The sequence below is a fragment of the Clytia hemisphaerica genome, unplaced genomic scaffold, assembly GCF_902728285.1.
Source record: "Clytia hemisphaerica strain Z4C2 unplaced genomic scaffold, Clytia hemisphaerica genome assembly, whole genome shotgun sequence".
Taxonomy (NCBI): Eukaryota; Metazoa; Cnidaria; class Hydrozoa; order Leptothecata; family Clytiidae; genus Clytia; species Clytia hemisphaerica.
The window spans coordinates 124,476-152,262 of NW_027103734.1; the positions used below are offsets into that span (position 1 = coordinate 124,476).

The 27,787-nt window shown below is 35.9% G+C and overlaps 2 protein-coding genes across 2 annotated transcripts in view; one reads left to right on the plus strand and one right to left on the minus strand.

Moving 5' to 3' along the window:
* Nucleotides 1-27,787, plus strand: part of LOC136805006 (myotubularin-related protein 14-like) — a 55,605-nt gene that overhangs the window by 21,441 nt on the left and 6,377 nt on the right. Inside the window, exons 6-7 of the mRNA XM_067061537.1 lie at nucleotides 25,650-25,713; nucleotides 26,767-26,852. Of these exons, the coding sequence (XP_066917638.1) occupies nucleotides 25,650-25,713; nucleotides 26,767-26,852 (150 nt within the window). The remainder of the gene's footprint in view (nucleotides 1-25,649; nucleotides 25,714-26,766; nucleotides 26,853-27,787) is intronic.
* On the minus strand, nucleotides 5,788-13,313 carry LOC136805020 (uncharacterized). Its single transcript, XM_067061552.1, has 7 exons — nucleotides 12,887-13,313; nucleotides 12,013-12,144; nucleotides 11,316-11,491; nucleotides 9,801-10,008; nucleotides 8,249-8,702; nucleotides 7,175-7,375; nucleotides 5,788-6,161 (listed from the first exon to the last, which is right to left on the minus strand). Exons 1-7 carry the CDS (start codon nucleotides 13,079-13,081, stop codon nucleotides 5,959-5,961), a joined length of 1,569 nt encoding a protein of 522 aa, XP_066917653.1. The 5' UTR covers nucleotides 13,082-13,313; the 3' UTR covers nucleotides 5,788-5,958.

Below are 27,787 nucleotides of genomic sequence, written 5' to 3' on the forward strand. Positions count from 1 at the left end.
CAGAAAAAAACCCAAACTTTTAGTAAATCCTTTTTCACTCATCTAACATGTGTGTTTTTTCCTATCCATCATTTCCTGATATTTTCCCTCTCTCTCTCTTTTATAGACCCTTTTCCTTTTCCAAATATCGCTACCTCACTTCCTAAGATAAACTTTGGTTTAAGATTCTTTTAAATGTCTTACAACAGTTAGTCCCTATCCCCTTTTTTCCCTTGAAACAAGTTTTCAAAAAGAGACTCGGTTCTTACTCACTCAAAATGAGCTATACACGTTTTTTTTATAAGGACACTCAAAGTTTTTGAAAACTTCGGATGTTCTTAACTTTTTGAGTTTGAAGCCTGAAAATGTTCTTAACGTGTTCTTATTTTCGCCATTTTTTGAGTATTTTTGTCCATTTTCTTAAGAAATCGGCCGTTTTATGGTCCGCAAAGCCTTAAAATGTTCTTAACTTGCTCTTAACATTTTGGCCATCAAAGCCTTATGTTCTTATATAGTTTGTTCTTATAAAAAAACGTGTAGTAGTTTATAAATAATGCTCATAATAATTCATCTCTGGCCAAACGAAAGGGAAAGAAAAGAGGGTACTAGGGGTCCCCCTTTTTCCAATCTTTCCTTAGTATAAAACTTACCTGCTACATGTTTTCTGTCCAGAGGGACTCTGGAATAACTATTGGTTGCTCTACAGCTCTCTGAGGAATCAAGAAAAAAAACCTTTATTTTGTAGATTCAAAAGTATAAATTTTTTACTTGTTTTGTTCAATTCTATAGCATAAATTTTCAAGTTGACTGCACAATATTATCTCCACTTTAAGCTCTATTAACTCGTAAACTTTCTAAAAATACCACGAAACAAAAGTATAACACCAAGTAATTTTAGAATTTTTCTTTAAAGAAGCCTTACTGTCTCGCTATACATTATCTCAGATAATGTCTCCTTCTCTGAGCGCTCAGTCGTTATAAACTCGCAAACTTAAAATACCATGAAACAAAAATATAACACCAAATGATTTTAGAATCTTTTTTTTCTGTAAGGTTACCTTACTGTCTTACTGCCTCACTATATCTCTTTCTCTAAAAGCTCAGTCATCTCGCAGGCTTAAAATACCACAAAACAAAAGTATAATACCGAAAACAGTATTATATCTTACACACATTATCCCTACTTCAAATCACATGTACTTTTTTACACACAATCCACCATAAAACCTTAATCCTTCATTCAGCCGTTCATTTATCTCGTGTTATTATTAAAAGACTTGTTTCTTTCCTTCCTCTCTCAAAGAGAAAACTTTTTTTTCTTACACGTTTTTTTATAAGAACAAACTATATAACAACATAAGGCTTCGATGGCCAAAATGTTAAGAACAAGTTAAGAACATTTTAAAACACCCGATTTCTTAAAGGAAAATGGACAAAAATAGTCAAAAAATGGCGAAAATAAGAACACGTTAAGAACATTTTCAGGCTTCAAACTCAAAAAGTTAAGAACATCCGAAGTTTTCAAAAACTTTGAGTGTCCTTATAAAAAAAACGTGTATAGCTCATTTTGAGTGAGTAAGAACCGAGTCTCTTTTTGAAAACTTGTTTCAAGGGAAAAAAGGGGATAGGGACTAACTGTTGTAAGACATTTAAAAGAATCTTAAACCAAAGTTTATCTTAGGAAGAACATTTTTAAGCTTGAAACTCGACAAGTTAAGAACATCCGAAGGCTTCAAAAAATTTTGATGTTCTTATAAGTAATGGCAAAATGTGTACTCTCCTCTCTGTCGGCTGACTGACTGAATGTAATTTTTTTTGTCAAACTTTTTCTATAAGAACTATGACTTGGAGACTTGATATTGTTGGTGATACATACAAAGCAGACCCATGATCACAAAGTAGATTCCCAGCTGGCACACAACGTTGTTTCAACGTTAATCCAACGTTACATGGACGTTGCGAACGTTAGATGGACGTCAAGACAACGTGTGCCAGCTGGGTTATTTAAAAATAGCGTGGAAAGCGAAGAAAATGTTTCCTTCTTCTGTTTGAAAAAAATGCGCTGTGTAAGAAAGCAGCCTTTAGAAGATACGATGGTCTCAGTTCTTTTAGACACTATTTATAATATGAGGGTCATCGTGTTCCTACAAAAAATATATTTCCCTTTTTGTAAACTTTCGTGGTTTTTATGTAGTCATTGTTTTGGTTTTTAATGTCATTTCGTCATCAAATACACGAATTAAGCGTCACCCTCCCTCCTACAGTGTGTGCTTTGTTAGGCTCTTCTTACACTTTATAAAAAGGAAATAATAATACTAGCCCAGGAAGTAAAGCACCTGTTACATGTGATTCTTCAACCAAAGGTTTGTTTACATTACTTAAGGTGATCTCTTCTGAGTCTGTTGAGAGTACAAGAGAAAAAACTCGGTACAACTTTTCATTGATTTTTCTTATTCTCAATGGGCTCTTCCAGAAAATGTCCGTATATGTATATGGGGGGGGTGGAGGATATGTTGTCCGGGGGTAGCGAAAAATCATCAAAATTTGCCTTGTCCGGGGGTAATTTGGGTTGTCCGGGGGTAATTTGGGTTGTGTGGGGGGTAAAACCCGTTGTCCGGGGAGCCAAAGGTCACTTTGTCCGGGGGTAAATCACTGAAAGTTGCTATATCCTCCCCCCACTCCCCATATTCAATATTTTTCTGGAAAAGCCCAACATGAATGTAGCAGACATCGGAATTCGGAAAATTTCTTTTTCTAAATATGGGAAATAGGGGTTTACTTCGTGAAAAAGCCGTTTTGTAAAATGTACGTGTGGTCTGAAAATTTTGTGTTTCGCGCATGACTACGTGGACACCAAATTCTCGTGTTTCCTTAGATTGCTCCACTTTTGGCGCTAAATCCTTATATGGCTCCTTCTGTAAAATTAGCGCTCTTCTAGAAGAAGTCGTTACAGTGCGAATATGGTCTAAGAAATTTACTTTATCCAATGTAATAAAGAATGATACGTTCTTCAGGTTATTTATTTGAAGTACAGTTTTTTTATAAGAACAAACTATGTAAGAGCATAAGGCTTCTGTTGTCAAAATATTAAGAACAAGTTTAGAACATTTTAAGGCTTTGCGGACTCTAAAACACCCAATTTCTTAGGAAAATAATGAAAATGAGAAAAGTTAAAGAACATTTTTAAGGTTAAAACTCGACAAGTTAAGAACATCCGAAAGGCTTCAAAAAATTTTGACGTTCTTATAAAAAACGTGTATTTTTTAGTGTTCTTTCTGTAATTTGAACCTCCCCCTGTTTCGTTATCAAAATATTTGACCGATTCACGACAAACGTTACACGCGGAAGAAGTAACGAAACCGCAAAAAACCTTTCAATATTTTCCCGATGTAAACACGACCAAGTTTTATGACGTTTTTTGAATTCATATGTTTAGCGCTGCTGTATCATATTCCTTTACACATTAGACTAGAGTCTACTTCTGACTGAACTTTGCTTTTTGATAATTTTGATGGAGTCCAGTGAAGTAAACTCGAGGATATTGCCATCTTGAATTTTTTCACTTTCATTTTCAAAATTTATAAGGAAAATCAATAGGATATATGCTAAATTCCATCAAAGTTTATGAAACTATAAAAAACATGAAAATACCTCCAAAATTTGAAAAAAAATGGTCTATTGAACATGGTTTTCTGTTTGTTTTTCTCCAAAATGGGATAGCATGTATTTGCTACCACCACTCTCAAGCAAAGCCAAAATACGAAGCCTGCCAAATTACGCCGGGCCACTTATCAGCGCCATTCAGTCTATCAAAAAACATAAGTGGCCCCCGGGCTATTTACACATTAGTTAGGCTAACGGCTCGCAGATTTCCCGTGAAAGTGTGTTCAGTTTTGTTTGGTAACTTCACTTTTTGACAGGCACTTTAACACAAACCCTTGAAGGCTTATACGCGTGTCTTATGTTCGCTAATTCGAATTCAAACGGGAAATGTAATTGGTTCGAAATACAGAGATTCAAATTATAGAGAGTATTTTATGAGGGTTTCTCCATGACGAGGACTGGGAATAAGTTCGAATGATAGAAAGATTCGAATAAGTGAGAGTCGACTATATTTGAATTGTAGTTAAAGTCTCTCTGTCTCTCTGTCTTTTTCTCTCTCTCTCCCTCCAATTCCATCTTCAAGAGACCAAGAAATTTTCTTTGAGTTTGAGAAAAATTCGAATAACAGAGAGTAATTTATCCCGTAATTTATACATCTCCCTTCTGAGCGGTCCAATGTTTTTGTTCGAATTACAGAAAGATTTGAATAATGGAGGTTCGAATTACAGAGATATTTGAATTATAGAGAGTATTTTACAAGGGTTTCCCCTCCACGTGGAGAATTGAAAATTAAGCTCGAATTTTACAAAGCTCTGAATAATAGAAGCTCGAATTAGCGAGAGATCATTGTACGTAATTTTTGCTATCCTTACTTTGAAAAAGTGCGGCTCCTTTCGGCCGTTGTTTGGGCGTCAGTTCAGATTCTGGTCTAATTTTTAATTTAAACACGAGGAGGAAATTCAGGAAATACACGTTTTTTATAAGAACAAACTATATAAGAACATAAGGTTTGGATGGCCAAAATATTAAGAACAAGTTAAGAACTTTTTAAGGCTTTGCAGACATCCGATTAAATACTCAAAAAATGGCTAAAATAAAAGAACATGTTAAGAACATTTTTAGGCTTAAAGAACATTTAAAGGCTTCAAAAATCTTGGATTTTCTTATAAAAAAAACGTGTAACTCAAATGGGTGATGCAAGAACTTGGCATGTGTATTCTATTTTCTTTCTTTGACCTTAAGGTTACCTTCGTCTTTTGAATCAGTATAAATCTTCTCTACAAGTTCTGATATTATTTAACGCCAGGGTCAACCAAACGCAAACAAACTTTCGGCAAAGAGATATTATCAAAATACCAATGTTATCAAAATCCGTATTGATTCATTTGCGGCTTTCATCTGTCAACGTGCCGACTGAAACCGCTTTGTTTTCCTAATATGGGCATACTCGGTTTCACTAATGTTCTCACTATTCTGAGCTAGGGAAGCGACGAAGAATTTGTCGTTGAATGTTGTTTGAGTTTGAATGATTTCCAAAATCCATAACCAACTGGTAATTAAGTCCGAGAAAATTCATCAAGCCAAGATATTCAAAGCAAACGATGAAATTTTAATCAAAATCCTTTTTTGAATGATTTCGTTAAAATAAATTCTTTTTTCTTGCATTTTTTTGTTTCTTTGAGTTTCATGTTTAGTTCCAGTTCCGGATAGAACACTGGTCTTGCGCTTGTCCCGTTCTACACGATTTTTTTACAAGAAAAAACTATATAAGAACATAAGGCTTCGATGGCACAAATGTTAAGAACATTTTAAGGCTTTGCGGACTCGAAAACACCCGTTTTCTTAGGAAAATGGGTAAAAATGGTCACAAAATGGCGAGAATAAGAACATGTTAAGAATATTTTTAAGCTTAAAACTCATAAGGTTAAGAAATCCAAAGGCTTCATAAATTTTGGATGTTCTTATAAAGAAACGTTCTACTACATACATACAAGCCTGACATTCTTTCCTTGTTGAGTGTTTGTTGATTGCTGAGAAATTTATATATAGGAGGTTTGCCCTTTAGGGGGGTTGATTATATAGGGGGGTAGTTGAACCACCCAGGAAACTATGGACGGTATAATTTGGACGGAACTCGGTACTCGGTATACATTCTTCTATCAAATTATTGCAGGGGTTTTTACCAGCTTTTCATGAAACAAATGATTGTGTGTAAAGCTCAGAGGACTGCCTGAGTTTCTCTCGTGTGTGCTAAATTTATTGTTTTCCCCAGTAAAATTCTACAGAGCTTTGCAAAATCTTTTTTAATCATAACTTTAACTCCAAAGTAAAGAATCATTTTCGTCATAAATTAAACAGTAGTACGGTAATAAACTATCAAGAGAACATTTTATTTAATTCACTTTGTTGTTGTTGCCTTTTCACATCGCTCTCTTCTTCGCTTTGATGGTGCTCTCCGATGATGACGTCATTAGAATACGGAACAGGTTGCACTTGTACCGAATTCCGCAGTTGTTCCGGGTTGTGTTGTATAGGTACCGGAACTTGAATGCTCGGCTGGTGTTCCGGTGGTCGGATATCTGAAAGGAGTTTTTAGAAGTATTAAACAAAAACAATTTCACTTATAAACTCTCTAGCTTTCATCTAGGCTAGGTCATATCTTCCTTCGTTTCGAGCGTAAGACTCCTACTCTTCGGGCTATGAGCACTGCTTTTGTTTTGAATATTGAAATTCTCCAGATAAATCGCATGCGCACTGAGGTTTTAATGAAACAATAGAGAGTTTCGAAACCTAAGCAAATCAGCTGTGTTTTAAACATTCTTTTATTTAAAATCTCTTTTGATAAACATCTTTTGTGAATGTTGTCTATTATGTTTAAACCTATCAATAAGCAATTCCCGGTGGGGGTCACTAGTGGCCGCCTATAGCAGTGCCTATAGACCAAGAGTAAGGCCTAAAAGCCTGGATCTGTCTATTGTGTAGACTAGCTTTCATCATTCTCTCTCAATCCGGCTGATAATCGAAGTATCGATTGACGTCAAATGAGCTTTATAGTAAAGCTCAAATTGTAGATGTAGATTGATAAACTCGGTATACATATTGCACTAAAATTTATGAATTCTTTCACCGATGTTTCTCCTGGTGGTATAGTTTTTCTTGTGATTTTCTTGTGATTATGTCATTCGATGAACCGACAGAATAGACCTTATCAGAGTTTTTGATTTTTCTAAAAAAGCGATGCATCGTGGGATTGTTTCACAATAGAATTCCCTCGAGGAGAATTCCTAAGAGATTTCTATTGTAATACACTCGAAACAATCCCACAATGCATCGTTTTTTTTAAATATCAAAAATTCCGATAAGGTCTATTGAAACCTCTATAATCCGAAACTTTCTTTAATACTCAGAATTCCTCTTGGACCCTTTAAAGCAGAAGGACTTATAAAGACTCGGTTATATCATTGTCATTGTCGTTATCATATGTTATTAAGTTCCTATCTGAAACACACGGCGACGCTCTTTCATTATCCATCTGGCGTTATATGAATGTCGCAGGCGTGAAATGAACGTTTTTTGGACATCCAATAATTACCTGTGTATTGTATCCCTCTATAATGGTCCACAAGCTGTTCAAATTGTGTTATCTGTCGTCTATGGCGCACATCTTCTGCCCATCCACCTCCGCCCTCGTCAAGGGCGGGTCTTTCATCTCGCCCTCCAAGACCGCCCATATGTGTCTGGTCGATGTAGGTGTATGGTTGGCTGTCTATGAAATGAGCTTCTTGTCTTTCTCCTAAATTGAAGAAAAATTTGAATAATATTAAGAATCTTCATGACGTTCAGGGTTATATACCTTATCGGGGGAAAAAATGTCGGGGTTTTAATTAGTCGGGGAAAAATTTCGTCATGTAGAGGCATTTTCGTCACTTTTCTTCGACCAAAATTTCAAATTCGTCACTTTTCCCCGACAAAAATTTCAAATTCGTCACTTTTCCCCGACAAAAATTTCAAACTCGTCACTTTCACTCGACTAAACTGTCCAAAAAAAATGGTTTACTTCACTAGCTCGAAAATGAATCTTATAATCCGACGTTTAAAGCACTAATTTCATCAAATAAAGGTGTAAAACAATTAGATTTGAATTTTGGTTGCGGTATAAAATTTCGGGTAAATGCTTTGGTCAGGGATAAAAAAGTCGGGTACAAGTTTTGGTCGGGTGATAAAATGTTGGGGAAATATTTCGTCGGGGAAAAATTTCACCCCCTCAAAAATTTCGTTACCCCCTCAAAATTTTCGTCACTTTCCCCCGACATTTTTTTCCCCAATAAGGTACACTACACAATATACTGTAAGACAATATTTTGATGATATATTGCTGAGAGCCAAAAATATATTGAAAAGGACTCCGCAATATATATGCCATTTTTAGAGCATTTTCAATTATAAATTGTCAATTACCCCCCAAGTAAGGCTCCTTTCACAAAAACGACATTTTATGCTTGAGACGTGTGTACTAAATGTTAAATCTAGTCTGAATCCTAACCTAAGAATGCCGTAAGAATATTTTAGTATGATTTTCCCAAAAAAAGTTTTAAGAATATCCCTGATGAAATGGATTTACACCATTCTTACAAAAAGAAAGCGTGTACTCAATTATAAATCCTACCAATCAATGTCCTTTGTTCTATTGGTTGTATCAGATAATTCTCATCTTCTGTCTGGTGCGCATGCGTAGTTGTAAAAGAACCATGTCTTTTATACTGAACATATATCACCACAAGTAAAATGATAACGCAGAAAGTCATTAAGATGAGGAGCGATGAAGTCCATTCAATCGTTAACAAGGGTTTCTTGATAAGTGTTTTCTCAGTGCTACACGCAGTATAAGCTCTTTTACAGGTAACAAGTAGACCATCGCGTGTGACGTTGTAGAGGGCTGGGTCCAACCAACCGGGGCCGAAATCCATTTTGATACACGCTGTGTACCACGTGTCGGAGATGATTAATTCTGTTATGTTTAGAACGTGTAAATATTTTGTAACTTCGGGAAAAAAGTTGTTTTTATAAATGATGAGTTGAGAGTCTTCGCTTCGGCGCACTTCTAAGCGATCTTGATGGATCTAAAAAAAGACACGGCAGCTATGTTTAAGGTTTTTTTTCCTTAAAGGTTTTGTTTTTACATAAGTATTCCCGTTTCATATCAGCAGGATGTGCCCCCGGGCCCGGAAAATATTTCTGGAAAAGCCCATTTCGACCTCAAGCTAGGTTATACTTAGAAATTATAGAAACACGATAAGCTGGGGTAAGGAAATTCAGGAGGGATTGGCACCCGCTTTCAATGGACAGCTCTACGAAAAGGGAGCCTACGGTTCGTTTTCGACTGCGGCAGCTACGATTCCCAAGGCTATGGTTTCAACCTCCAGCTAGGTTTTACTTAGAAACTATAGCAACAGATTAAGGGGTGGTCGAGTAAAGAAATTCAGGGAGACTAAGGGAGCGGTCATTAAGTATGGAACTTGGTAGGGTGGAAGATATTTGGGTAGGATATGAAAATTTTACTCTTTTTTTTTGGTAGGGTATGGAAAAAAGATTGTAAGTTTGGGTAGGGTATGAAATCTTTCGACAACCAATATCTCGTCGAAATACGACGAGTTGGAAAGATGTTTTAGTTTTCAAATCGTTTAAAAAACCTTGTTGTTCTTGTTTTACATTTCCCATAGCATATATTTATACTCTTTCATGGAATTGCACTAATTTTTAATAAAGGAAAATTTGAAAATATTAACCCACTTTTCATGGAACGAGACAGATGATGTGGAATTTTTTGGATACAACAATTTTGTTCTTGTAGACACCACTTTTGCGTCGGTATTACATGTACTCATAAACCTCGTTGGTAGGGTATAAAAGTTTTACCTCTCTTTTTGTCAGGGTAAGAAAATTTTGTGCAAATTTTTGTAAGGGTATATAATTGAAAGTCCCCCTAAAAAAATATCTTCCACCCAGGTATGTGCTCCCTAAAGGAGTGGCGCTCCGCCCGCTTCCGGTAGACAGCTATATTAAAAGGAAGCCTTCGGTTTGGTGTCGACTGTGAACGCTAAAGGGTGAATCAATCGAGAACTCGTGGTTTGATTGGCCTTTCCAACGACGCCAAAATTTCAATTAATGATAAATTTAATTAGAGTATACAATATGGGTAAAAATTTTAATTTACTCACGTATCTAAAACTGTAGAGCTCAGGCCCCCTATACCAGTGAAGCGCTAACGATTCGCATGAACCAACCAAAATGAGTTCCGGTTTTATGTCACCTAGGCAACGAAACAAATCCTGTGGACTGATATCGTACGGAATATTTTCTTGTATAAAGACTGGAATGTAATCTTGAGCCAACACTGTTCGGTTTGTGTGACCTTCTGGCATCTTCCTATGGATAAAGTATTTTTTATAAGCATAACGCTTAAACAGTGCTTATAAGCATATGAAAGCTCAGATTTGCAGAATTCTTAAGCATAACATAAACATATCAGCCTGAAATACTTTTCAAGTTGTCATTTTTTATCTGTTTTAAAAACATTTGGTTGAGGTCAAGTAAAAAAAAAAAGACATTCCATGGCTAGCTACATTCCACTGCTCTCAAAATCTGAACAAATTTTTACAAAATTTCTGAAAACTTGGCTCGGGGTGAATCATAAGCATGATTCATAAGCATATAAAAAGCATAAGCTATGCCTGGATGCTTTGAGAACTTAAACATACACGAGCCTGACCAAGGGGCATACACCTGCTTATAAAAAAATTTAGGATCCATAGCAACTTCCGTTGGACGCAACCGCGTTTGATTGGTTGGAAAGTAGATTAGCGAACACCTCACCAAAAACCGGGGGTTTTTCAATTCCGTTTCTTGACGAAAGTTTGGATTGGAACAAATCAGGCATTTCATTTTATATCCATACAAGGGGTGGATGGACTTTTCCAGAGGGAATCTGAGAAGGATTTACAGGGGGTCTAAAGGAGTATTTTTTTCATTTTTCTAGGATGTGAAATGTTATTCTAAAATTTCCAGGTGGTAAAAGACTGATTTTAGGTCGTCCACCCTCACTTAAAGGTATGAAAAGAATTTTCTCAAGGGCTCTATTGCAAATTTTGCTACTTTCCAGGGGGTATCAACATTTCTAAAAATCTTTTTTTGGCTTGAAAAGGTTTGTCTACCCCCTGTATGGAAATTTTAAATGGAGTAGCCCAATCCTGAGAACTAATAAAGAACAATTTCAATAAAAAGTAAACCCCTGGTCTTTATATTGTATATTGTAGATGTGTCAGGTGAGAATTGAAACCACAAATATCATTTTCCTTCACACACTAGATAGGCTAACTGCCTGCAGATTTCCCGTGGAAGTGTGTCCAGTTTTAAAGTCCATTTTTCCGCCATGTTGTTTCTAATTTACCTTAGATTTTCCAGTGTTCGAATTTTGAAGAGTTTTTTGGTAAAGTTTTAACTCTGATTTTTAACGTTAGACTTAAGACTTTAGGATCTGAGGAACTCAAAGTCCAAGAATGGCCCAATAGGGCTCAGAATATAAGCCCCTCCCGAATTGAAATATTCGAATAAATTTATCAATTTGCCCAAAAGCGACTTTTTCGCCCGAACTTTAAATTGCTGAAAACGAAGAATTAACCAAAATTCTCAATATAATTTGACCGAGATTGTAGAGATCAGTGGTTTTTACTCACCTGAAGTTCTCCACAGTTTGGTTGAAACTTTCATTGTCATACACAAGTTTGAATTTGTAGTATAGCTCTGTGTTAACCTGTTTATGTTGCAAGAGACGTGATACGTACGTGATTATACACACGACGTATCGCGTACCGTAGATCAAACTCATGCGATTACAATGATCAATCTTCTCCTACAACGAAAGAAAGAGACGTGACACGTACATGATTACGCTAACGGCGAATCCCGTAACTTAAAGTCAAAATATGGAGACGTTTGTTTACTTGGAGGTCCTTTATATTAGCCACTGTTCATAAGTTCGTTTGTTTTGGAATCCGTGAAAAATTGAGCATCAAGTATTCATGATATGCACCATTGCAATGTCTTTCACGGACCCAACAGCTGATTGGTTGAAAGTGACGTCTTGACTGATTTTACGTCACTTTCAACCAATCAGCTATTGGGCCCGTAATGTAATATCAGAAGACATTGCAATGGCACATATCATGTATTACGGCCATTCTTAGACCTTACCGTTAGTTGGTCTAATGTCGACATCCCTCATCTAATTCCGACACCTTTCTTATAGATGGGATAACAAGGTATGTCGGAATTAGACGAGGGATGTCGACATTACACCAACTAAAGGTAATCAAAAATTAAAACTAATTTCGCACATACTCCCCGTCAAAATTAATAGTCCATAAATCTTACCCACTTTGGGTCGTAAGAAGGTGTAAATTTCATTTTATCAAACGATTTCATGTACACATTTAATCCTGATTTTTCTTCCATATCTTTTGTGAGGTTGACATTCCTGTAATGATCGGCCCAGTGTTGCGGTACCTAGGGGAAAGAAAAGAGAGTTTTCAACTTTTTTTACTTTATTCTTTTTAACTTAAACTCCTTTTTTGGTCCAAAATACTACCGGTCTAATGTCGACATCCCTCTTCTAATTTCGACACCCTTTTTTAGAGATAAGAACTATAGGCAGGTCGGAATCACTGATAGACAAAAGACAAACAGACAAATTTATTCCTATGTGATCGCTAAGCAAAGAAAATTAATTTCAATTAGTGATTCCGACCTTCCCATTATTTCTATCCCTAAAGAAGTGTGTCGAAATTAGAAGAGGGATGTCGACATTAGACCAACTTACGGTACTGCCTTACTCTCAGAGACTGAAAAAAGTTCATGATAACCTATTAGACCTCTTCCTGAAATTTCGCCGCAGCTCGCTAAGAGTGACTACGAAGTGAGGAGTGTATTAGAAGAAGTAGCATGGGCACACCCACTAAGGGAGCTTTCGGATTGTGTTCTCGTTTGTTTGTAAATTCCACAGATATCTTATATAAAACACTAGATGGAGCTAGTCTGTATTTCCCAAGCAACAGTAGAAACCTTGGTTTTAACTATTAAAGTTTTTTTGACACTGCAATGACTTCAAAATTTCAAAGATCATTCTAGCATTTTTTGTGAAAGAAAAAAACCTGAAAATCGTGAAAAAGTAAGGCCAGCTCAGGCTGAATCAGCATATTTACAATACTTTCAGAGAAAAAAAAAAGATGTAAAAAGATAATGGATTCACCTCAAAAGTAAATTTGACATCAGGGTACATGGACCACGCACAAGTTAGACTAGCAACATGATTCAAAACCCCCGTCTTGTTGTTTTGTTGATGGTTTGTAACCTTGGTAACACTTGTTGATGAAGCGCCATTTCCATCACAACTTAAAACCACCAGTAGTGTTAGTGCTATGAAGGTTCTGCGAAGAGGGATCATGATTCTTCTTTAGTTTCATATTCTGTCAACTGCTTTTCACCTAGGCTACGTCATATCTTCCTTCGTTTCAAGCGTAAAACTCCTACTCTTCGGGATATGAGCACTGGTCTTGTTTTGAATAATGAAATTCTCCGGATAAATCGCATGCGCACTGAGGTTTGAATGAAACGATAGAGTTTCGAAACCTAAGCCAATCAGCTATCTTTTAAAAAAATTTTATTTGAAATCTCTGTTGATAAACATCTTTAGTGAAAGTTATAATAGACAATGTTTAAATCTATTAATAAGCAATTCCCGGTGGGGGTTACTAGTGGATGCCTATAACATTGCCTATAGACTAAGAGTAATGCCAAAAGCCTGGAACTGTCTATTGTGTCAACTGTCGTTTCGCAGTTCAAAACAATATCGTTGTGCCCCTGGCTAAAAACAATTTTGCAAAACGAACGTTTGTAAATTCTACCACATCGACCTGGAATAATCTCCCTAACAATCTGAAACAAACTCAGTCAATTCTTAATTTCAAATCAGCTCTGAAACGGCATATTTTCAATTAGAAATTTATTGTTACCAGTTCTCGTTCTTGTTCTCGTTTAACTTAAATTAATTCATACTTATTTATTACAGTGGCCCCTGGGGGAGACAATGGCTGAGCTGCCTAAAAGCTTAGTCGTTATTCCATGGCCAGCCACTTAAAATATTAGTTATTATTATTATTATTATTAACTGTTTTTTACCCTGTTTTTTTTAACAAAAACAACTTTTAAAAATCAAAAGCAAAAGGCTAAAACCTAAGAAAAATCTTTGTCTTATCACATTATTTAAGAAGTAAACAAAAGGTCAAAACCTAATTGAGAATAATGTAGGCCTAATCCACATAGCTTTTACACAAACACAGAGGCTAAAAGCTAAGAAGCGACTTGACATTATGACATTGTTTTTTTTTGCAAGACCAATTATTAAAAAAAAAAAAAATCTTGGCCTTGTCACTTTTTTACAAAAACGAAAACGAAAACCAAAACCAAAACCTAAGTAAAAATTGAGAACTATATTGACCTTATCATTTAGACTTCTTAAATAGCAATTATTTTCAAACAGAAACTAAAATCTAAGAACAAATAAAGAACAAACTGGCCCTTATCACAAGAACAATTGTTTTAGAATAAAAACAAAGGCTGAGATATTAGAACAAATTACGTAAGAACAATCTTGGCCTTATCAGATCGTTTTATACAAGAACAATTATTTAAGAATAAACTAGTTCTCGGACTTAAGAAATTGCCAATAAGATACTGATTTTAAATCCATTAAAACAAGTGAGTAGTAAACATAGATCTGTTATGAATAGTTAATCTTGTAAGCCTGACAATATGAAAATACTCAAAAAGTAGTGAAAATAAGAACATGTTAAGAACATTTTTAGGCTCAAATTTACGCCAATTGCCGCGCGGGCATATTTTTTGTTTGTTTTAACACCCTAAAACCGACCCAGTCTTTTTTTCGCACCTAAAGACAATAGAAGAAAGTGTAAAAGAAAATAGATTGGATCGAGTTTAGGGTGGTAAGTTGAATAATAAAGTGGCACGCGCCTGGACCGCGCGACTACGGTCGAAAAGGTGTATTGAAGATTTTGAACAGCATGCCACGGCAAAACAAGGAAAATACTAGATTTGTTCCGTCGGTTCGAAATTACGACGCAATTTTTCAAGCCTTAGCTCTAGTTTAGACGGCCCACTTTTTCGCCCTGCCCATAATAGACGATATCGGCTTTCCGAATTCTCCCCGAATGATTACCCATGGTGCATTGCGCAAAAAGATTCACGGACAATATTAACTTGCTGAATTTTTTTGCGCAATGCATCATGGGTAATCATTCGGGGAGAATTTCGTTAAGCCGATATCGTCTATTGTCTAAAGTCAATGCATTGCCCTCTTTTGACGTCAACGCAATGTCTTCTTTCAATCTTTTCCAAGCAAAGATCTTAACTGCCAACTTTGCGCCCATTTTTCGTCTACTCAGACAATTTGAATAGGCAGGGCAGAAAGTCGAACGTCTAAACCAGAGCTTACTTTCCCGTGTCGCCTTAAGAAAGTTAAACCGATTTCAAGTTCTAAGAAAGCTAACACCTATAATACTGTAAAATAAACGCAATCAGATGCAATGTAACTAAACTGAAACAGCTCAAAAGTAACAGTTTATTTGACCACCATCATTTATACTCTTCGACTCAAGGTATGTGTTCAACTTTCTTGACACATTCTCTATAATTGATCATATCTTTAGAACAACACACGAATATTATTCTGTATTTTGCACCCAGTTATCTAGAAACTTGCTTATTAATAAGAGAGATGTTTAACAGCAGGAAGTCCACGTCTTTTTGGTGAGATAATCCATTTGTATTAGAAGGTATTTTAAGGACCTATACACACCATCTTTATTTTCCTTTGTAAAATGTAGTTTTGAGTATTAGAAGGCATTTTAAGGACCTGTACACACCATCTTTATTTCTCTTTGTAAATGTAGTTTTGAGTATTAGAAGGCATTTTAAGGACTTGTACACACCATCTTTATTTCTCTTTGTAAATGTAGTTTTGAGTATTAGAAGGCATTTTAAGGACCTGTACACACCATCTTTATTTCTCTTTGTAAAATGTAATTTATATTTTTTATGGATTGAGCAGACTATGGAATTGATGTACTGACAGATACTATTAGTTAGAGTTAGTTTATCTAATGTTTCCAGCTCACCCAAATAGAGACTTATACGCATGCGTAATTTATCGTTCTTTTAAACCACATGCAGTTAATTTCCGTGATAAACAAAGATGAATGAATCCGTAGGGTGGCACAGTCACTTTCGATCGGGGTTGTGGACGGTGAATTATGTCGTTCTTTGATCGTTAGAGTTAGGGTTTATCGTTCTTTTTGTCGTTTTTTAATAGTTATTTGCCGTTCTTTGTAGATGGTCTGGAAACATCAGATGAAAAGTCTCTAACACGGGATATACAGGGTCAGTAAAAACCGTATTGGTGGCGAGGCTTGTCGAGTGACATCTTATAACATCGCAATTGAAAGTCTTGCTGTGCCCATATAAACCCAAGGAAAGTAAAAATCAAAATAACTTAAAGAGATTTTCTGTTTGTTGACTTTCTCAAAGGTACTTGGACAAAATTTCGAGATTTTTAGAGAGAGGTCGATTCTGATAGAAATATTGTTTCCGATCGCACCTTATTGTGGTACTTGGACATAGTTATACATTAATCACGTGACGATTTCAAAATATTCGTGTGTTTTTTCCATCGGTCGAATTAGATCGTTTTCATCCGTGAAACAATGACTTTTCTCATGTTCGCCCGCGCGGCACGTAACGGGCGCTTCATTTTCTCCACTCTTTGATATTCCAATGCGCTGTTTATTTAGAATGTAAAAGACAAGACAAAAACAAAATAACATGCCCGCAATCGTTCCACTGATGATTAACGTAGGTTTGAGCCATATCTTTAAGACGGGCGTTTTTTGAGTAACCGCCTTACCACCTTTAAATTCAAACGTTTTACACCTCGTGAACGCATCTCGGCATTCCGTCTTTTTTCCGTAAACACCATAGTCAGTAATGACGCAAACTCGGTATTCGGTATTCGGTTCTAATCCTCGGTACTCGTGCGTGTTTTCGGTGCGAAGTTTTACGCCTTGATACGCTATGGTTCGATTTGAAGCGCTCGATTCGACAATTGAAATCAACTGTCCTCTAACAAACCAGTACTCGTCAAACTTATGGTTCAGCCAAATCAACGTCAGGTTTCGACAAGAAGTTGTTACGCTTAGATAACGCACGCTGTGTATGCTTTCTTCAAAACAATCGTATTGGTCGAAAATGTTCCAACCTCGACCCAGTTTTTGATCTTTGCTTGTTAAATTCTGCATAGTGTAAATGGTTCCTTTGGCATTTATCTCCAAGCAAATCTCCCCAGCCATCAGTATCTCAGAATCGTATCTACCAACCAAGATATTTAACGCCCGTCCGCCCTCTTCAATTAAATACTGACTGGGCGGGAATGAAATGTTGTATCTGGTGCCAGGCTTTTCACAATGGTATAAATTTATTCCACTAATTTTCATCCGGTTTGTATACATTATGATTTTGTAGAAAAGCTTCTCGTTTACAACACGGCATGTTAAGTCTCCGATGATGGGTTGGTTAAGGCTCTCCTTACAAGTTGAACCAGTTATTAGATACGCGACAAGAATGATATGATGTAGCCAGAACCTAAAAATAAAAGAAGAAAAAATGATTCAGATCGGCCTACCGTATTATTTCGAATAAACGCCCGGACTTTTATTAATTTTTTCGGATTTTAGGAGACGGCGTTTATTCAAGTGGGGGGGGGGGGGTGTTCAAGAGAAGGGGGTGTTTATTAAATCGTTTATAATAAAGGTCACTTTACTAGCATATATATTTAAGTTTCCCTTCACATTATACTTTCTTTGCTGCTACCTGTTTGAAATAAACGCCCCTCTAGGAGGAGAGGCGTTTATTAGAAAAGGCGTCTATTTGAGGAGGCGTTTATTTTAAAAATTTGACGGGGATATTTTAAAGAAGGAGGCGTTTATTCGAAGTAATATGGTCAATTATCGGCCCTTTTTACACTACTTTAATGGGATAAATTTTCGCGGGGATTAATTTTCGCGGATTTCGCGGATTGGGGTGTCATCCGCGAAAATAAGTCCCATTGGAAATTTAAAAAAGGCCCATCCGCGAAATATTTCTAAACAAAACTCAAAATATGTCAAATAAATACTATTTGAATGGTTACTTGCATCAAAGAGGCGCAAATAATGTGTATTTCAACAACCAATATGCATGATTTGACAGTAAAAGTCACAAAATCGAGAAAATAATGCCCCCAATAGTGCCATCCGCGAAAATTAATCCCCGCAAAATCTTAAAATTTCGCGGATGAGCTCAACCGCGAAATTTAATCCCCGCGAAAATTTATCCCATTAAAGTAGACCTTATTTGCGTAATCTTTGGACCTTTGGTGGATTAATGCTCGCATCTAGAATAGGCAAAGATTTTCTATTTTCAACTTAAAAGTGGCCTTAATTATTGACTATTTAGGGTTAAGTTTAAACTGGTTGTATCGGTCGAGACATTACTACGATAATAATATGTCTATTTGAAAGGAACAACAAGGGACCTTTTTAAACATGTCTATTACTTTTTACAGTAATCAAGGATTTTTCAATGTCTCTGTTATCATTAAAAAGCCAATTAGCATGCATGTGTGTACAATTTGGTAATTACACGATAAAATGCATCAACATACCATTAAAGTATTTATATATACGAGCTTATAAGCCCGAAGGGCTAGAATCGAATATCTAACATTTCTCAGGCAAGAAAAAGTGAAGCCTTAAAAAATGCGCCGTATTTTTGACGACGGAGTGACTCTAGCAATTCTTTTGTTTTCAAGTGATATTTTTTCGAATTTAGCGGTAAATTTTAGTTTCAATCTGTAATGTGTCAATCTAGGCCGCGCAACTTTGGTAGGATTTGTTGGCTTTAAATCCTACCAAGGAGATTCGAATGCAACATACCCTCAAAGGGGCAGATAATATAGTAAACCGAATAATTCATACCGTCATCCAACTAATTTATGGATCACTTTTATTTTCGGGGATTCGATTTTTGTGCATCTTAAAATTAATTTTTCACTCACGTTTTTTGTCCATTTTTTCAATATTCTTTGGGAGCTTCCCTGATTGCAAATACAGTCATACACCTTCTTTGTAAGAGCAAACTAAGAACACAAGGCTTAAATGGCAAAAATATTAAGAACAAGTTAAGAACATTTAAGGCTTTGTGGAATATGAAACAGATGATTTCTTAGGACTTAAAACTCAAAAAGTTAAGAATACCCAAAGGTTTCAAAACGTGTAGAATAAATATACTGCGAATGTTCTAATCATTGATTTCAAAGCCCCGAAGGGACTCTAGATCCGAAACTCCTAGACGGGAATGAAGACACTTGTTTCCCATCTAAAACACGTAACCGGTTTTTTTTTTCAAACAAAATTTCTAAATGCGGGGAAAACTTAAGGCTTGACTTTTTCTTGCTTGAGAAAGGTTGAAGATTCCTTTCTAGCCCCTTCAGGGCTTTAAACTCAATGATGACAACACGAGGAGGCTGATTCCGTGATCTTTTGGTCTTTTCGTATTGAAAAATGACGTAATGTTGGCATTCAAACATATCATGAATACATAAAAGAACGGGCTAGATTCAATCCGCCCTTCTAAAACGGTGCAAAGATTTTTAAGGCTTCACTTTTTCTTGCTTGAGAAAGGTTGGAGATTCCTCTCTAGACTTCCAACTCAATGGTTCTAATGATATCAAGGGCGTAAAGAAAGAAAAATAAGATATTTACACATATCTCAAGTTTTCGTGTCGCTTAACAGAAAGAATACTCAAAATCTTGTTGTCTCATTGGGCTTTTCCAGAAAAAATTTGTATCCTTTGTCGAGGAGGTCGTTTTTGGGAAAGGTGATCCTCTGGATTTTTATTTCTCATTTTTTGGACCATCCTAGATTTTTATCAACCTCCTTTTACTGACCACCCTGGATTTTCAACCTCCTTTTAATGACCGCCCTGGATTTTTAACTCGAAAAACTAGACCAACTGGGTTTTCATTTTCCAGACCACCCTGGACGTCGCACCTCCTTAACATAGTGAGTACAGACTATTTCTGGAATAACCAAATGAGATTAAAATTATTTAAATTTTAGTCGTTTCAGATTCAGAATTGTTCTCAAGTTGTTCTTATAAGCATTGTTGTTCTTACAAAATTATTTGTACCAGAAAAAATGACTACATGCATGTTTTTTAAGATCACAGGCTCAGCCTAGGCTGTTCTGGCATAACTGAGATCCTCAGACTTGTTCTTAAGATGTTCCTATTACATTGTGGGTTATGTTACTGTGTATATATAATATTCGATTTTCTGTCGCATACTCTTTTCTGCTCTCTTTCTCTCAAATTTATATGCCTAGCACGCTAGACTAGGTGAAATTAGGTCAGTATGATTAAGGTCAATTACTCCTAGGTTCCAAATAAACGGGGGGGGTTCGAATAAGCGGGGGGGTGGAAAATTTTCGAAATTATAATAAACGAGGGGGGTGCCTAATTGACGGGGGGGGGGTTGGAAATTGTACTTCTGAAAAACTAAAAATAAGAAAAATATAGGCTAAAATCAGGCTATTTAGAGCAAAATAAGGGGCCTTCTTTTTGACAGCTGAAAATATTCTTAAAAGTTAATAAACGGGGGGTCCTAATAAGGTCCGGGGGGGTTGTAAAATTTTTGAAAATTAAGAAGCGGGGGAGAGAAGTAAGAGTAACGTCACAACAATATGATAATTATTTTATGTATAAATGATATAAAGTTCGTTTTAATAATTATATTTTCTCTTTTTTGTTAATTTTCACTATTTACATAAATGAGCTGTGTTGCATGTTTTTGTAAGAGCATCCAGAATTTTTGAAGCCTTCGGATGTTCTTGACTTTTTGAGTTTTTTTTTAAGCCTAAAAATGTTTTTAATATGTTCTTATTTTCACCATTTTATGAGTATTTTTGTCCATTTTCCTAAGAAAATGTTGAGTGTTAGAGTCGTCCGCGAAGCTTTGAAGTCCTCTTAACTTGTTCTTAATATTTCGGCCTTCGAAAGCTTATGTTCTTATACAGTTTGTTCTTATAAAAAAAACGTGCATCCCTTTAGAAACAAAGCGTCGCACTTTCAAGATGAACGATCTTCTATGAAACATCTCCTCTATCCACTCTACACGTTTTTTTTTATAAGAACAAACTATATAAGCACATAAGGCTTGGAGGCCCAAAAATTTAAGAACATTCTAAGGCTTTGGAGACTTAAAAACATGCATTTTCTTAAGAAATTACATCAAAATGCTCAAAAAATGCTCAAAATAAGAACATTTTGAGAACAATTTTAGGCTTCAAATCCAAAAAACTAAGAACATCCGAAGGCTTCGAAATTTTTTGACGCTCTTATGAAAAAAAAACGTGTATCAAACATTTAATGATACACCCCAAAAAAATTATCCGATAAATCTTAATAATTGATAATAAATAATAATGTTTCTATAAAAAATGTTCTGTCTCTGTAATCGTACTATCATCGCTCTGAACACTGATCCCCCTTGCGGGCGGTATCAGTGGTGGCGCCCCTATCTCATCATATGTGTGCCGCCCTTTTTGAAAATATATTGTTTCATAATTCGGTTCCACAGTTTGGATATGTACGCTCTGCGTTCTTCGTCTTTTACCAGGTATCTTTTTTATGTAAAAAATATAACCTCCCATACACAAACTTATGAATAATAAGGCCCCAATTACACTAACGTACATTAAATCTTTACCATCCGCTTTCAATATATCTCTATGACAACGGGTTGTTATTTTCTCGCATTTCCACGTTTCACGAGCACCGCGTGTTTGTGTATCAGTGACGCAGACGTCATGTGACTCGGCCCCAGACCTCCCACGTGATTCGACTCCAGATCTCTCATTTTGAACTTCGACGCGGCATTTCTGGCAATCACGGTCTAGTTTAACGCAGTGTTTCTTCATCCACTTCTTATCGTTCAAGTTGTAAGGCTTCCCATCTATAGCTACTTGGGGTGGGATCGCTTGTGTGTACTGTTGGCGGGCGCAATACAAGAATTCAATGACACCGCCACACTCCGCCCTTGTCATAAAAGGCGTTGTGAAATTAAAACAATCTAGGTTCGACATTATATCCCAATATTTTTCCCAACTGTTGATTTTACGTTTCTTCTTAGAAGCGTAGTAAAAATTCTCAATGCGTTGTTCCAAATGATGACCTTTAGTTGTCTCATGTGAGATAATGATACGGAACCGAAAATTTGGCGGGAAATCCAGTTTTGATTTTGCGACAAGTTGCATTAGATCTTCTCCTTGTCTCAGACGCTCCAACGGCTTTCGTTTGATCTTCGATTCGAATCCGCGGGTGCTTTCAATGTATAGCCTCGTGCTCTTGATCTGAGTCTCATTTCCCTGAAGATTGACGAAGTTTGATATATCGAGGCCTGGGAATTTGAAGAAAACTAAATTCTCCTCAAATTCGCATTTCAGTAAGGGTACAGTTGTATTGTCTTTGGTAATGGTTTGAACCTTCATTGAGTCCGTTGAATTCGGAAAACATACAACAAGCTTTATTAGTATAAAAATGTTGAAAATCCCTTTAGCGAATCTCAAAAAATTCATTTTCGTTGGCGACGCTTAAAATCAAAATCCAGTGTACTTTGTAAGCCTATTAGTAATCTGTTTTATCGCGTTTCAATCCTTTATGCATCTATCAAACACTCTCTTTAAACAGAATACCACTTATGGTATACTCTGGTGTACTTTATCTGTAATCTTTAAATTGAATGTTGGTAAATATTTTTTGGCTGAACTCCAATAGATAAGGATTGAGGTTTTCCTTCTGGTTGGCAACCCCCCGCGTTCCTCAATTTTCTTCAATATTCATTGGCCAGATAAGGTGCTTTTTGTTTATAGTTCTCGTATAGATCTCTGGATCAACGGAATTTAATGCATAGACAATTTCCAATTTTCTAATTCTCAAAAAATGTTATCCGAGACTAACTCAACAAGAGTACTTCTTAAAGCTTTTTATTTGGAATTTGTAACCATGCGATAACCATCCGTTTTTGTTTGGTATAATCTCTCTTCTTGAAACTTGATCTTATAAGAATCAAAAGTGGCTCCTCCTCTTGACCTCAACGTTCCTCCGACGCAAGAGATAGTTTTGATAATTCTGTCAATTTGAGTGACCGCACTGATCTTTGTTTTTCTGAAGGTCAACTGTATTGGACAATACCACGCAAATGTAATTTGGTTACAACGTTTTTTACACAACGTTGTTTCAATGTACATCTAACGTTCACAATGTTGATTTTACGGGAGGTCCTCTCGATGTCACGATTTGTTGATTTGTTACGCAGAATTCTCTGTTCCCAAGAAAATCTCGATTTGAAGAGTTCTTTTCAGAGTCCTCTTGTCTGATCACGTAGAATTCTCTCTTCCCAATGAAGTCGATTTAAAAAGTTTTTTCAATTCGGTATTCTCCAATCACATATATTTGATAGATCAGTGATAACAAAAATCATCCAATTCTCACCACATTTAGGTCTACAAATATAGATCAGTGACAGCCACAGCAGCTGTTTGACTAGATGTTTACAATTATCAAAAAGTCTCTCAATCTGTTCCTTTTTTCCGCATCAACCATCAACCACACATGTCATCGAAATCTTATACTAAAATTTTCAATACTCTCATTTCTTGACGTATATTTATGTTTATGTATAGTAGGCTCTTTTTTATAAGAACATTCAAAAAATTTTAAACCTTTGGATGTTCTCAACTTTTTGAGTTTTAACCCTTGAAATGTTCTTAACATGTTCTTATTTTCACTATTTAGTGAACATTTTTGCCAATTTTCCTAAGAAAATGTGTATTTTAGATTCCTCAAAGCCTTAGAACGTTATAAGTGTTCGGCCATCGAAGCTTTTTGTTCTTATATAGTTTGTTCTTATAAAAAAATGTGTATTGTAGGCTCAATTACTTCTGTAATCAGGATAATTATAAATTTAAAAGTGCATTTATTAAAACAATAATTAGCTTTAAGTCTTTTCATCATCATAAAATGCTTTTAACTTAGGTTTTTATTCTCTCATAAAACCTGATTACAATCTTTCTTATATAAGAACAATGATAAGAACAAATTAAGAACAAGGAAAATCGAAATCCATAGACCAATTTCAGACAACCCTCTGCCAGCAATCTTCTAATTTTGAGCAAACTGAAGTATTTTTAAGTATAAATTTCAGAAAGCCTAAGTTTGTCTTTAAAGGTTTTGTTTTCAAATAAGAGTGGTATCGTTTGCTTACTCATCAATTTTAAGTTTTTTTCACATTGAATTGACACGGATGTGGAGCAAGATTGGTAAGAAAAAGGAAAAGAAAAACATGTAATAGTTATCGGACAGTTGCGAGTATAATATGGGAAATTTTTTACGAGGTCCGAGATTTTTCCGTAAATATACGGAAAATCCGGAACGAGTGAAATATTTCCATATCGTACGAGCAAATGTTCTTAGCATGTTCTTATTTTCACCATTTTGTGAGTATTTATTTGTTCATTTTTCAAAGAATTTGGCTGTTTTTTATTCGAGTCTGTAAAGCTTTAAAATGATCTCAACTTATTCTTAATATTTTGAAGTCGAAGTCTTATCTTCTGATTCAATTTATTCTTATAGAAAAAACGTATATTAAATGATGCTTTGACCTTCGATGCTTCTGGCACAAAAAATACACCTCGAAGTTTTAACCTTGGATTTAATTATCTTGATTTTAATTAACAAACTCCCATCGACATGTTCTTTAAATCAGCAATGTAAATATCTAGACAAAACATAAAAACACGCTTTTTTTTCATAAGAACCAATAGATTTTCGGCTCAGGCTTAAATGTTCTTACAATGTTCTTAACACACTTAAAAATTTGAAATGGGTTTAAAGTCCGTACTTTCGTAGTAGTTTCTACAATCTGAGGCTCAAATTGTTCTTACTTTGTTCTTAGGTTTTGACAAATTTTCAGCCTCGTGTTCTTATAAAATTGAATTGTTCTTATAAAAAACGTGTATTAGAATCATTATCCTTTCATCATTCCATACACAATTCATTCCGGAATCTTTAAATGCCTTTTGTTGATACAACTCACTTAATCGCAAGATTAAAATCTCGGCTTCCGGTTTTAATGTCAGTTCAGTAAAATGGGTATTAGAACACAGTAGTAGGGCAGACTTTGAAACTACTTTCTCTAATTCGATCTTCAAGGGAACAAAAATTTATTTCAAATTAGAGAAAGATTTGAATTACAGAGAGTAACTTAAACCATCACTTTCTAGTAGAGGGGACCAATATTTTAGTTCGAATTACAGAAAGATTCGAATTAGAGAGAGTTTACTGTATGCACTTCAACAATAGAACAATTTGAGAGAAAAAAAGCATTACACTTACACATTTTTATAAAGAACATACAACAATTTACGTTCTCTAATTCGATGTTCTACTATTCAATACACCCCCTTATTTGATGAAAATCCAATTTCCCTTGAAAATCGAATTTGATTTGATTTGAATTATGATAAATTTTGCTCTCTAAATCACAGATTCCTGCAAAGCCGGAAAGGCTAGATGTCGTGCTTTAAGCTTTTCCAAGTAAAAAAAAAGTGAATATCGCAAAAAATATTGCTGCTATTGTTTTCGAAAACCTGCGAAGCTTCTGATTGGTCAAACGCTGAAATTCTATTGTAATGTCACGTGACCTAGGTAGGATTCCCTGCCTAACCTCGGTACAATTTTCAGCAAAAGCGCGACATCTAACCCATCGGGCTTTATAAACCTATGAGTCTGAACTATATTTCGACTTGACTCTTTTTAATTTGATTTTTCTTTTTTTTACTCTTAGGAATGGGACATCGTATTACTCCTTCAAAACTACATGCTCCTGATGATCAGAACTCTAAGAGAAGGTAAGTTTGATCTTTAACACAGTGTCCCCCCCCCTTGGATTCAAGGGGGGGATGGCTTTTGAGGCCGAAAGGACGTATGGGGGGGAAAGATTTTTGAAGCCAGGGAAAGCGAAACGAGGGGGGATGGAAAATTTTCATTCTAGGCATGGGGGGGAACTCACCAAAATCAATTCAAAATTGCAAAACATCTGGTTTTATGAGATAATGCTGTGATAAAAAATATCAAGATCATAGAAAATTTGAGTAGTACCATCCTTTCCATTTATTCTTGAATTAGAACTAGGGAAAACAATAAGCGTTGAATTCGTCAAATTATAGCTTTTTATGCTTGAGGGGGAGGGACAGAGAAATTTTTGAAGGCAGGATGGGGAAAAATCAAGGGGGAAATGGAAAATTTTCATTCTAGGCATAGGGGGGAAAGGACCCTGAAGGACACTATGGCTTTTTATAGTATAGCAGCTGGGATTTAGGTACTCTGTACCAGAGTGTATCTCACGACGTTTATCGCTTCGTAGTACACTATGTGCGCATTGTCTGTTTGTTAAAGAAATACAATGTAAATACGATATCCAGGGGTAAGCATTTTTATAAGAGGATATCCAGGGGAAGAGTATATTTTTAAGAATGGATATTCAGGGTCTTTATAAGAGTGGATCTTTACTAATGAAGTAGGATATCTAGGAGGTTCGATACTTCGAAAAATGAATATCCTCAACAGTGGGAGTAAAATTCTTTTCTGGAAAAGCTCATTAATTTGCGGCCCACTCTGAAAGGGCTTCTCCAGAAATAGTCTGTATCCCCTATATTGAGGAGTTGTGGCGTCCAGGGTGGTCTGGAAAAATAAAAAATCAAGGGGTCTGTTTTTTTTTATATAAAAATCCAGGGGTCTGTTTTTTTAATATAAAAATCCAGGGTGGTCAGTAAATGAGGTAAGGTGGTTCCAAACATGAGAAGAAAAAAATCCAGGGTGGTCACCTTTCCCAAAAAAGACCTCCTCAACAAGGGGGTACAGATTATTTCTGGAATAGCCCAATTTTTGGATTGTTTTTGAAGGTAAAAGCAACATGATGATCCATTGTATTTCTGGTTGGGATCGTACACCCATGTGGACTTGTTTACTCAGATTATCACTGTGGGCGGTAAGTTCTCAAGCAGGGCGTCATCAAGGTGCTCGTTGAGGGTAAAAGTTTTTTTGACCTGCTAAGGGTGTTAATCTATCAGCAGGGCGTCTTCAAGGTGCTCTCTGAGGTTGAAAGGTTTTTTGACCAGAGTATTAAAGTTTTTGTTAAGGGTGTTAATTTCTCAACATGGACGGTAAGGTCTCAAGCAGGGCGTCTTCCAGGTGCTCTCTGAGGTTGAAAGGTTTTTTGACCAGAGTATTAAAGTTTTTGTTAAGGGTGTTAATTTCTCAACATGGGCGGTAAGGTCTCAAGCAGGGCGTCTTCCAGGTGCTCTCTGAGGTTGAAAAGTTTTTCGACCAGAGTGTTAAATGCCAGTCTCCACTTTTGCGCGAAATGAGCGAAAACCTTTTACCGTTTTTGTAAGGTCATTGGTCGGTTGAAAAATGAAGCAATACCATTGGTTAAAATTGACGTAACGGTTGAAAAAAGATGACCTTCCTGTATATTACACTTGCATACAGCTTTTGTACTTGTTTTAAATAAACGCCCTCACTTAAAGGGGAGGCGTTTGAATAAACGCTCCTCCTTAAGAGGAGGCGTTTATTGTTTATTCGAAGGGGGATTTTATTGAGACTTTTTCTACTAAGAGGGTCGCTCAATCGAAGTGATTCTGTATAATCCAGTATATAAAACAGTCTACTTAAAGATGATATTTTTTTTATTCAATGATTTTTTCAAAACCTTTTTCTAATCTTGTCGCACTTGTTTTTACTACATCAGCATCATCAGATCTTTCAATCAAAACAAAACCTTTAAATATAGAAAACGTTCTATTTATTACATGCATAGAAACATTCGAAAGAGTTTATCAATAATTGTATAAAACATCTCGTTACGAATAAGCCTCCACAGCTTTGCCCATCTACCCAAGTTTATTGTATCCCCCCCCCCCC

What these genes read in the sequence shown, in the direction of transcription:
- LOC136805020 (XM_067061552.1), bottom strand. Translation starts at nt 13,081, where the DNA reads ATGATCCCTCTTCGCAGAACCTTCATAGCACTAACACTACTGGTGGTT. An exon ending in AGAACAAAGGACATTGATTG is followed by an intron (nt 7,376 to 8,248) that starts GTAGGATTTATA and finishes TCTTCAATTTAG; the next exon opens with GAGAAAGACAAGAAGCTCAT. An exon ending in TAGAGGGATACAATACACAG is followed by an intron (nt 6,162 to 7,174) that starts GTAATTATTGGA and finishes AACTCCTTTCAG; the next exon opens with ATATCCGACCACCGGAACAC.